General features: G+C 34.9%; 1 protein-coding gene across 2 annotated transcripts; it reads left to right on the forward strand.

Annotated features, from left to right (window-relative positions):
• The first annotated feature begins 267 nt into the window (after positions 1-267).
• Positions 268-7,190, forward strand: LOC132721471 (uncharacterized). Of its 2 annotated transcripts, none has more exons than XM_060705778.1 (6): positions 268-457; positions 825-977; positions 1,477-1,611; positions 2,657-2,743; positions 4,584-4,714; positions 6,460-7,190. In XM_060705778.1, the coding sequence occupies exons 1-6, from the start codon at positions 346-348 to the stop codon at positions 6,886-6,888; spliced, it is 1,047 nt and encodes a 348-aa protein (XP_060561761.1). In that variant the 5' UTR covers positions 268-345; the 3' UTR covers positions 6,889-7,190. The 2 variants fall into 2 exon arrangements, with proteins under 2 accessions (XP_060561761.1, XP_060561760.1); XM_060705777.1 differs by having other exon boundaries at positions 271-457; positions 822-977.
• The last annotated feature ends 5,598 nt before the right edge of the window (positions 7,191-12,788 follow it).

A 12,788-nucleotide genomic window follows, 5' to 3' on the forward strand; every position in this document is an offset into this window, starting at 1 on the left:
GGCAATTTGAACGAAAAAAAAATATATAAATCGATCAATGAATAAAATAGTATATCTTTGTTTGAATTTTTGAGGAAATGTTTTGTGAGCTTCAAAAAAAACATCTATTTATAAGGAGTTTTACTTCAAGCTATCAATAAAAGTATAAAGCTATTTATTATATTTTGTAACAGTAAATCTATCAATGATAACAATCAAAATTCAACCCGGATGTGCTTTTAGTATAGGTGTTGTTAAGTGAAAGATTTTGGTAATATGCAATTATAAAATGCAGTGAATAGATAAATCTTTTCGTCACTTATTTCGCGACAGAGAAAAAGTTTACTGCGCGATTTAAATGACAAAATGCGTTCACATTTATACGTATGTGGCTTTTTGCTTCTTATTTATGCTGTATCGAACGTGGCTTCTTTAACAAACGCTGAATTTTATGACCTTGTCAAAGATTATATAACAGGTAAGTTTCATAATTTATATTTTAATATGTAATGATTATTGGCATTAGATTTGTTATTTTTTGGAAGGATGCTCACAGTATTTAGGCCTAAACGGGAAGATGGATATAAAGCGACGTGTGTTTTAGCACTGATTTTTTATCATTCATGTTTAGCTAACAAAACTGAAGTCACAAAGGACATTTTATTGTAAAAAAAACACTTTATCAAAACGGGGCTATTGTATGAAATAGACTTTTGTTTCGAATCATTAAAAATAATTAGATTTATTGTCGTTTGACAAGACATACATGTACATGTAATTTTAGCGTAATCAATAACTGAAATATTTCTTTATCTGAAAATATTTGTCACATTTTGTTTCAGAAGAAACGGTCCAGGAATCAAATGAGGAATCTGTGTCAAATGATGACATCAACGATGACGTCATATATTTACCTGGTGGACCAGACGACCAGGTTGACATTGAGGGCCTCATGAGACAAATTGGAGATTCGTATATTGATAGAGATGACGAAACATGTGAGTGAATTATAATAATTTATTTATGGACTTTGTTCGGTTTTTTTAATGTATTGGCTAAAGACTAGACCCAGAATAGAGATGTTTCAATTCACAGAGAAAGAAAACAATAAATAGCCAGGAGATCTTTGATTTGAATTTCTTACAACTATCATATATTACAATTTCTAATGTCTTTACACATTTTAACAAAACAATTAGAATCTATATACTGTGTGAACACTCGTTCTCAACGTTGTCACTGAGGTACTATGTTTGACGTCAGAAAGATTTTAAATTTATGCGCCGGGGGTTGTCTTCATACAAAAGTAAGATATTGTCATAAAAAGGTTTCATTTTTTTTATTGATAATTTTGAGTTAATGAATTATGTTTATTCTAGATCTATATAAGATAAGATATAAGATATTTAAGCGTCTTTTCTAATAATTTATTTAGTTAATCAAATCCCTTATATCTATTTGAAAAAAAGCTAGCAAATCATTTTTTTTTTCGTACAGCTATTATAGAGTACGGCAAACATAGGTCTGTGTCCCGGGGAGGCTGCGGGTGTGGTCGGCGCTACTGCCAATGCTGTGCTTCAAAGAGGTTCTGTGTTCGAGCCTGGAGACGCAGATATTCGTTCACATTGCGAGGTAAAAGCTTATTCAATGAAGAATTTTCACAATCTCTCGTTAAAAAGGAGATATAAAACTAAAGTGATCCATATCACAACAAATCGAAAAAATTAACATATTAAGCGACTTTGGAAAAAGACTGATGTAGGGATGCACATGTATATTTAGTTAACAAATATGGACGTAAAGGCAACTAAATCATGATTTGTTTCACTATATTTTTTAAAAACGCCTGCTATTCAAATTTACATAATGACATCATCACCGAAATATTAATTGGTTACAAGTAGTGACCAGTAAAAATTGACAATTACTACAAAGGGAACTCTTTATCGTAATCGAGTAAAAGTATGAGGCAAATTGCTGTATATTGCTATAAAAGAGTGACAAATCGCCTATTTTCTTTGCCGTTTTTCCTTTGGAAACTGCGCTTGTCAAAGAGGAAGAAGGTTGCACTGAAAAGTAAAGTATCCCAGTCAATAAGTTTCTATTTCGATTGCTGTGTTTCTGTTTTTGTTGGTGTTGTTCTTCGTCGTCATCTTCTTACCCCTACCTTTCTTTTTCCTTTTCTTCCCCTTCTTCTGTTTTATCTTCGTCGTGTTCTTATTCACCTTGTTCTTTTCTTTTTCTCCCTCATCTTCTTTTTCTTCCTGTACTTCTTTTTCCCTCTACATTTTTTTTCTTCCTCTACTTCTTTTTCTCCCTCTACTTTTTTTCTTCCTCTACATCTTTATCTTCTTCTAATTCTTTTTATTGTCTTTTTCTTTTAATTCTTTTTCTTCCTATACTTCTACTTCTTTTTCTTCCTCTACTTCTACTTCTTTTCTTCCTCTCCTTCTAATTCCTTTTCTCCCTCTATTTGTTTTCTTTCACTTCTTCTTTTTATTTACTTCTTTTTCATTATCTTCTTCTTTTTCTACCCCTTCATATACAGCTTCTCCCCTACTCCTCTTTTTCTTCTTCTCCTTCTTCATCATGATGTCCTTCATCCTTTCTACTTTTATCGCGTTAACTATTTACATGAACAATTAGAGTTTTACAAATTGTCTTTTCACTTTTTCAGCATGTGTAAAGGTCCAATTGGTACGACGAGGATTTGAAGTTTCCTTTACTCTCAACGGACGCCGTGTTCTTCACAGGAGATATACTCGTAAGATCACTTTCTGTTATTAGGGGTATGTTATATGAGCCAATATACGACAACGATGTCAGTTTTTAGAACTAAAATTTGTTCGTCGAATATAAAATTCGCATTTACGACATCTAATTGAGGAGTTCAGAGCAAAACTTCGCACACTTTTATCGAAGATGTAACTAAAGCCTCGGTCTCACTTACTCCCGGCAGAGCCCAGGACCATCCCGGTAAGTTACCGGGATGATCCGGGGTGAAATTATTGTTGCGGTCACACTTACCCCGGCAGCACTACGGTAGTTCCCAACTAACCACCCAGGATGCGCTCCGGATCATCCAGGCAGAGCCCAGGTGAAGCTACGGTTCATGCCGGTGCTTCCCCGGTCGTTCCCGGATGACGCCGGAAGAGCCCCGGTTGACCCAGGCAGAGCCCCGGTCGATCCAGGCAGAGCCCCGGCAGAGCCCAGGACGATCCAGGCAGAGCCCCGGTAGAACCCCGGTGGATTGAAAACGCCCGAAAATGATAACATTGATACATAATTTTTATTTAATATAATATCTATTGTTCCAGAATAGTAATTCATGATGATTTTCTGAAAAATCCTTATGCCATACTGGAAAGAAGGGAAATGGGAAGGCTTTTAATACAAACAAGTTCAATCATCACAAATTGTCCTTATTTTTTTGAAATGATCCGGGCTTTGCCGGGGCTCTACCGGATCAACCGTAGCTCTACCTTTATCCTCCGGGGCTCTGCCTGTAGTTACCGGGGCTCTGCCGGCATATACCGGGGCTCTACCGTAGCTCTACCGTAGCTCTGCCGGCTATATCATACCCCGGATCATCCCCGGTTTGTGCCGGCAGAGCTACGGTGCTTTCCCGGTATCACCCCGGTCGTTCCCGGCAGAGCTAAGGATGATGCCGGCAAAGCTATACCTTCCCGGATCATCCCGGACCACCCCGGTGATATTAAATATTTTATTCCATCCGGGATCGAATGCCGGATGTTCCCGGATCATCCCGGATCATCCAGGACGTTGCCGGCAGAGTTACGGATGTACCCCGGTTGTTCCCGGTCGTACCCCGGTCGTTCCCGGATCACCCCGGACGTCTACCGGGGCTCTGCCGGGGCTCTGCCGGGATGTAAGTGAGACTGTAGCTTAAGTGCCGCATTTGAGCACACCTAAATGCAAGAGATGGTTAAATTTCTATGCTTGTATACGAAGTTTCGTTTGTAAGACTCGATTGTATCATTCAAGATCTTTCGAATATGAAAGGCCCTGAATTAATGCGTAAATGCAGAAATGTTCAAGTTTATTACTTAAATGCTCCAGTGCATCGGTTATTTATCAAAAATATCTATTCTAAACTTAAAATGATTCATTTAAATTATATCAAATGGTTAGTTAAGGTGTTGAATATTGATGAAAATTATTTTTCCGTTATTGTCTTAAGTCTCTACACAGAATGCGCATGCGCTAAATGCTACTTCCGTTTCTATGGAAATGTCATATTGTTAAAATGTCTATACATGAGTGTATTACCATTCAACAAGCTTTCTAACAGAATTATTATATGTATCACGACAATAAAAACAGTAGACGTGTAAATAGATCATAAAAACAATAGCATTATCCAATAAAATTCGACGTTATAAAAGTGCAACTTCTTACTAAAACCTGGGATTTTGAATAATATATTTTGTCCCAGTTAAAAAGAAATCGTAATATAAACTGATGTATTTCTATGTTTAATTTTAATGGTTTTGTTGTTGTTGTTGTTTCATTGTTATTTGTTTATTATTTTGTTTATGGTGCTGTTTATTTTGTTAGTTTTTTGGGGTTTTTTTCTCTTCCAGTACGAACAGGCATATCTTTGTGTTACCGGGTGCCCCAGTTTCCGGCGGCAAAAGTGTGTTTGAATTTGTACAACATAAATTTAAGGAGGCGGAGCATGTGTGCAAGACTGACAGGCAAAGTTAATCTTTGGGTATGATTTTTTGCTAACATTAAAGCTGCATAACTCCAGATCAGCCAAAAAATTTTTTCAAGAAAATCAAACTTGGGTAAACTGTACTAAGAATGTAAGAAAAGTTTAAAGAAATGTCTGAGTCAAGTAATAATGTAGCAAGTAAGACCTTTCGACCCCTTGACTTCTCAACCCTTTTTGAAATTAAGATCACTTTAAGTCTTAGACCCCATGACACTTAGACCCCTTTTAACATGACTTTTCGATCCCTAGTGGCTTAGACATTTATACCCCTTTTATCAAGTTTACTTTAAAAGCCCCAGATACTTCGAGAAATAATTTAAAGGAAATGGCACATATTTTTTATATTTTTTATAGCAGGATCCGACATTATGTTTTTGTAATGTGCGATTTATAACTGTGTTATTTTATCATCATATCTGTACTGCGTTACTAACACATTAAAGGCTGTGTTTGCACATTTTGACCACTTTTTTGGTAATTAACGTGGAATTTTAAGCGCTGTTTACAATGTGTCAATTCATTTTAAATATTCTGTGTCCACTTTACAATATTTTGCTTTTGAATTTATTTTCAAAATATGTATTGATTTATAGGCATGCTGCTTTAAATATGTAATGATAATTTTCAAATATTCTAAAAGTTTTTTTAAGTAAAAGTGCTAATGACATCTTTTTGCAAAGTGTTTTTCATTATCGTTATTTTAATCATCATGATAATCATCATCATCATCATCATCATCATCTTATTATTAATATAAGTATGATAATAATTATAATTATAATAATAATAATAATAATAATAAAGATAATATTAATACGCGGAAAGTCCGAGCGGGGCCGAAGGCCCCGCGAGGGCTGTAGCGCTCTTAGATAACATGTATGACGCGTATCAGTTTAAAGGAAATCAAATTCAAACTTTATGAAAATTTCAAAAAAATATATATCCTATACCTAATGGGCTGCGAAAAAATCCTTAGTTAACTGGGCGCAGCCATTTTGAAATCCTTTTGAACGCTTTTCATGAGCGTCTACATAATTCAGACTATTGCAGACGCATGCTTAGTAGCACTTCCGGTGAAAGAATGATGTACAAAATCAGAAAATAAACCTGCATTTCATTGATAAAAATTATAGTAACGATTATAAATATAAAAAGTTATTCAAACATATCCTTTTTGATAAATTAGCACATTAAAAATAACGTAAAAACAACAACTGTGATTAGAGATTAACAAAAATGGCGGACGGGATTTTCCAAACGCCCACGCATGCGCAGAGGTCCGGAGTTTTTCGGAATAGGCCGAGCGTTTCCGGTGATAGGTTGAACACCACCAATTTATTCGTTTTTTTTATTCAAAAAAGATCTGGTTTACAAGTACACTAAATATGTTATGCTAAAATCATAATTCATAAGAGCTTTCCGCGCCATAGGTAGCACCTAATTTCATATTAACTATTATTATCATTATTATCATCATTATTATTATTATTATTTTTATTATTATCACAATTATTATTATTATTATTATTATTATTATTATTATTATTGACGTTATAACTATTATTTATTTATTTATTTATTTATATTTATTATCGTCATCATCATCAGCAGCAGCAACACTAGTACTATTTACTTTGTTGTTATTATTGTTGTTGTTGTTGCTGATGATACTGTTGTTGTTGTTGATGTTGATGTTGTTGTTTTTGTTTTTGTTGTTGTTGTAATATTCATTATTATTACAGAAGAAGAGGTTTAGAGTACATCTCAAACTAGGCTGCTTCAGACTAAGGGCTTTCGAGGAGGACAGCATTGCAAACATTGACAGGTTTTCCGAGTACTTACATATGGTCGCAGAAAAGACACTGGGAACCAACTACTTTCCAAGAAATCCGGATCAACCAAACATTTTCACCGACGCCATTGATAACCTAGATGCTAACGATGACCTTGACCTTTCAATCGCTTCTTCAGATGATATAGATCAGGAAGATGATGTGGGTCTTTCAGACGCTTCAACTAATGATGTAGAATCAGAAAATGATCCAGCTTTTTCAGACGCTTCAACCAATGAAGTAAATTCGAAAGATGATCTTCATCGTTCAGACGTTTCAAATGATGGCGTAGTTTTGAAATATGATCATGATTCGTTGAACGCTTTTGAGTCAGAGTAAGACAATGCTAATGATTTATTTTGGATAGTCCGATACTGATGAAAATTCCAAACTGCTTTAAGGAGCTTTTTTCTCTGACTCTCACAGACGTGTGCATGATATATATCATACAGGTCAAAGAGGTTAGAAAGTTGAGAATGGCGAATCTCAACCGTATTTTTCATCTATTTGATTCGTTTTGTCAAAGCATGCAACATCTTAAATGTAACTATTTTGACTGAACAATAAATCACTATCACTGTAACAGGTCGTTATTTTGTTTTCTTTTAGAATATCTTATCAATAAAATCACTATAACAGGTCGTTGTTATTGGGTTATCTTTTAGAATATATTATCAATATAAAGAATGCATAAAGTTATATTCTTAAAGCTAAATTACCACAACCACTATCTTTCATATATCTGTGCGTTGGCTCCACTATTAGAAATTAAAGTTGAAAATAAAAATAAAAAATAAATCTTCATTTCATTCACAGAAATTCGGCACCATTGCAGCTATTATAGTATTATTTTCACATAAAACATAATGTAAGAGTCTGTGGATTTCCTTAATAATTGAAAATTGTATATATTGCAAAATAGACATGTATATACATGATTAACAACAATGTAGATTTTGCTACGGACCAACACGTATAACGGTCATAATCACACGCTTGGCCGAGTTGTTAAGACTAGTTTTCTGAAGGCCGCAATCCGCGTGGGTTCAAACCCCATTACGGACGAGCCGTTGTTTCCTTGAGCAAGAAAAGCAGTCATTGCTCAGTACTGGTTGGTTCCAGGGACGGATTTGAGAGCGTGTGTGTAAGCTTTAAGCTTCCTACACAATTAAGGGGAGCGGTAGTCTAGTGGGTAAAGTGTCTGTCTATCAACCCAGGGGATCATGGGTTCGAGCTCATGGGTCACGACCATATTTCTTCATAAGACACCAGTACAGTTGGTCAAGAAAACGGCCTCGAAAATGATTAATATAAAGTGCAAGAACTTGTTTTGCAATCGAGCTTAATTAAATCTGTTTAAACCAAGCCTACACAATCGAACTAAGACAAATTCTTTATAAACCAATCAAACGCAAGTGTTATTATATTTTATAATTTATTTAGTGATATTTTCAATTCTAAAGTTTGACTGCAGTGTGGCGCCGTTTAATGTCGCAACGCCGTTAAATGTCGCACTTGCCGCTAAATGTCGCACCTTTGCCGCTAAATGTCGCAACCGCCGCTAAATATCGCAAAATTATTTGCCGTTAAATGTCGCAATGTTAACGTTAAATGTCGCACGAATTTCCCTTACCGTTAAATGTCGCAACACTACCGTTAAATGTCGCAAGATTAAACTCAAGTTTTATTGTTGTATCAAATTAATTAAATCTGCCTACTCAAGACGAATTTTGTCTGTTTGAAAGCGAGTGAATTTATTATATATGGAACTGCGTTTCAATTTTGGCGACGATAATACTCATCTTGTTAATAATGTATATTGTTTTGCGTTGGATTTTAGCTGAACTTATGCAAGAAATATTGATAATTATACAATTGTATACTTTTTGTATGAAACTGAAAAATTGGCATTGTTCTGTAAATAGTTTTGTATAATCATGTCTGTAAAATTGGCAGAAGAGACAGCCTAACGTTCTGGCTGCCTAGGGTGGCAGTTTGATGGCCTTGTTGACTGAGGAGAAAATTGTCTCGCAGTCGGAAGAGGAATCCTAAATAGCTGACGACCTTGGCCTTAGGAGTTTGCCTCACGCCCTGGAAGCCTAACGTTGGCAGCCTAGTATCATGAAGAGGCCGCCTAACATCTTAACAGCCTATCGATATCAGCTTTGCAACCTGAAGTTGGCAATCTAACAGCATAAGTCGGCAGCCTAGTAGCTTAAAGTTAGTGACTTATATTATAAATATGGAAACAATTTAAAGTACAGTAAAATCACTATGAAAGGTCTTGCAAAAGCACATACAAATGCATGATTATGGAAAAACGCCTTTACCGTAAGGGCACTGAACTTTGCAGTCTAATAGCCTAAAGCTGGCAGTCTAGGAGCCTGGCAGCCTAAAATTGGTGTCATGTTATAAAAAATGGAACGATCAAAATAATAAAATGGCATGTTGGATTTTTCCTAAAATCTACTCGTTCAAATGGCTTTATAATTTACACATTTATTAATCAATACAATATACTTGATCCTGGCAAGTTACATAATTATTACATGAATTTTTATCAAATTATTGCCATTTTCAGCAGTTTGATAATGAATATCGTAAACCTAAACCGGCAAGATGGATTTTTTTTAAGAACTGTCTATACTAATGGCTTCATAATTTCCACACTTACTTATTTAGAGAAAGTTCATGATATTGCCAAGTTATATAACTCTGACATTCATTTTCCCAAGTTTTGTTCCTTTTTTCACTTTGAAAATATGACCTTGTATGGTTAACCTAATACCTTTAATGGCCGTGTATTTTTTGTGGAGTAAGGGGTCTCTAGTGTCAAGGTCACTGGTGTGAAAATTTTTATAACATTTTCGCTCATTAAGCCTTTATTGTTAAGTTGTATCATAGTTTGGGGACCTTGCTGTTGAAAATTTGTCAGAGTTAAATCGTATACATATACATGCACAATGCGTAAACTCCAGAGCATGCCCATTGATTGGTTCATTTTGTCCGGGGTTAACATATTGTGACGACAGAGAAAGGGATAGCGATGGAAATATCATATTCAGATGCTCGTTCATTGGTTACTTTTTTTGTGGGGTTTCATCTTGTGGTATCAGGGAACGTGTTTTTATGTTTGACTATGATACAAAAGAGAAAGAACATCAAAACACTCGGCAATCTGATTTATACTCGGGGACTACGCCCCCTCGTACAATCAGATAGCCTCTTGTTTCAATGCTCTTTCTATTACTTAATGTATTTCATGTTTAATACAACCATGCCAAGGGATGTCCTCTTCCTTTGGGTTTAGATAGGGGTCCTGTGGGTCAAGGCCAAAGTCACCAATGCTAAAATAGATTTTCACATTTTTACAGATGCATTAACATTATTCTTTTGAGAGATGACTTTTATATTTGTAGGAACATAAAACTGAAGTCTTCTGCTTTTGATGGAGTAAGGGTTCAGTTGGGTCAAGGTCGCCAGTTCTAAAAATAGATTTCTACACTTTTACAGCCTTTATTTATTGACAAATGTATTTCATATTTGGAAGGTATATAACTTGCATGGTATTCTTCCTTTTGATTGAGGTAGGGATCAATGGGACATGGTCACACAAGTTAAAATAGATTTTAATTTGCAGAGTGAAGTTCACACAAACAGTTTACGCTTTTATCAAATTTGCTTCTCGTATGCGTGTTTTTATTTCCATTTTAACGCCAAAACAGTGGTTATTCACATTATTGTTGCAATAAATTAAAAAGATGTTTTCTTTACACATCTGTCTTATGCTTTTGTTTTGAAAAATAAAGTTCTTAAAATTATCTTAAAATAGATACTCTATGGTGCGTATGTTTTGTATTTATGGTCATTTGAACTTCACTATGGCGTACTCGACATGCGCATTCGGACATGATAAGAAAAAAAGTTCAAATCAAACTCGTGAATAAAAATACGAGCATTAAAATGGTTACAGATATCTAACTAATATCTTCGTTACGTATGTATTATTCATTTCTTGTGTTTTTCGAAAGATGTCAGATTTAATTTCATTGAAATATTTAAAATGAAGCTTACAGATTAAGATTTTCATTACAGCCATGCAATGATATAATAAGCCTACATTCTCTGGCCAATACGACTAGCTGTCTTCAGCCAAATAGCAAGGCCAATAAGAGCTTAACCCATTATTTGTGTTCTTATTATATGGTATTTAATGAGAATCTTTCATAGGATAAAGCGACTTGGCGAGTAAAATATCACTTGCCACAATGTCAAAGCGTAAACAGTGTTTGACAAATAGTAAAATGTACTAAATCTTGTGAACTCATTCTAACTTTGACATCTGCTTACTGTGTGTGTATTTGCGTTTATTTATACTCGCCACCGGTTGCCCATATGGGCGAGTCCTCCAGAAGTGTATTAGTCATTTTAGATTTTGGAGATAGTGCAATTACAGGTACAGAAAGATGCCCCAATTCCAGAAGCTTCCCCTGGTTCTTTAACGTGCCAAGTTCAATGTGGCCATACCACGTGACTTTTCGGGTACGGAACACGCCGATTTTTCTCCCGATTCAGGTATGTTTTTTATTCATAACTTATTTATTACTCAACCGATTTTGATCAGATAAGGTGCAGAGTACCCGTAATTATATCAGTTATCCACGGTATATCAAAATTCTGAAAACCCCTGAATGGTTTTGAGAACATTCGAGTACAGTTTTCTTTTCATAGCCTGGGCCGAGGGGAACGGTACACACTCATTTGTCATAACAAGCAATTTCTAGCAAGTCATATGTTTTTGACACTATTTCATAGAAAAATACATGTTAAATCTGATATATTTACTATGTCCAATGTATCGAGTGAATGCAGTGATGTTTTAGCATATTTCATAAAGTTATGTTGAAATGATACGGAACACACTGTTATTTCAAAAGATACGGTACACACACAATTTCTGTCTTTGTAATAATTCTAAAATAAAATATATTAAAATTTAATTTCAATTATAATGTGAGTGATTGTTTTCATAGTTATACATTTTATTAATCTAAAAGAGAACCCAGGGACCTGTTTTGCAATGTATCATAATGCTTACTTTTAATGTTTATATGTATTTGTGCACTACATTTCAAGAGATCACGCTTAACATTTACAACCTCCATGTAATTGTCCTATTTAAAATCACCTAGGGTATGTTAAACACTTCGATCTTCACAGAATCAGGTAGTTGCGCTATATAGAAATAAAATGTTGTTATATACTGCTGTGTTTATTGTTGTTTTTTATTTCTTTTAGTTTAAGTGAAGTAAGATATGTCTTTTTGCTTCATCCTGAAAAAATAAAACAAGGTCATGACCTAAATCGCTGAGAATTAAGTATCATTACTTGATAATAATTTATATATATTTATATTTTGTTAATAATAAGCAAGTCATTAGGTACAATTTTGCAATATCATGGTCATTTTTAATTAAATCAAATCACAGAAGGCGCTGAATTTGTTTGAGTCTCAGAATGTCAGAAAGGTGAAGGCTGTGAGATTGTAAACCATCTTGTTCTTGTATAGTGCTACCAATGTTGTTTATAGTGTCATAACTGTAGTAAATTGGCTATAAGGATTATTGCAACACTGATATGTAATTCATTGTTTATTTGGCTTAAACAATTAAAAACAAACAAACAAAAAACAAAAACATGAGTTGCCTTAACTTGGATTTGAACTCAGGACATCTCTCTTCCTAAACGAGCGTGTAACCCCTCGACCACGGGGAAGTTATAAGATAACAGCCTGAAGAAAACCATATCATTCTAAATTAGGGTTTGTAACCCATATATATTAATTTCGTTTGACACTGATGTAAATAATCATGGAGCTTAATATTACATGTATTACACAATATTTGAAATCTTTGACCAATCGGGAACTACTTTTTCTTCTCCCGAGAAGGCTTGAAAATTAATGCGCCCGTCATTTGACAATCTTAACACAGTGATCCCCCCCCCCCCTTATTTTTTTTCATATGGAAAACTTGTTCCGGTTAGGTGGTTTTCTGCTTACATTTGTAAGTGCATGATTGAACGGGAAAGCAGCTGCAATCGTGCCAATCGCAACTTTTCGGCCTTTTTCGTCACTCTTCGGATTAATGATAATAGCCGATGTAGTTCCGATTGCAATCGTGACAATTCGGGCGATTCCGTCATACTGCAGAATCAATCGAATGCTGCGCGAATCAGAC

The sequence above is a fragment of the Ruditapes philippinarum genome, unplaced genomic scaffold (genome assembly GCF_026571515.1).
Source record: "Ruditapes philippinarum isolate M1 unplaced genomic scaffold, ASM2657151v2 ctg227_1_1_1_1, whole genome shotgun sequence".
Lineage (NCBI taxonomy): Eukaryota > Metazoa > Mollusca > Bivalvia > Venerida > Veneridae > Ruditapes > Ruditapes philippinarum.

Coding starts and splice junctions, on each gene's coding strand:
- LOC132721471 (XM_060705777.1), top strand. CDS start 346: ATGCGTTCACATTTATACGTATGTGGCTTTTTGCTTCTTATTTATGCT. Junction 978..1,476: donor TGATAGAGATGACGAAACAT/GTGAGTGAATTA, acceptor TTTTTCGTACAG/CTATTATAGAGTACGGCAAA. Junction 4,715..6,459: donor CAGGCAAAGTTAATCTTTGG/GTATGATTTTTT, acceptor TTATTATTACAG/AAGAAGAGGTTTAGAGTACA.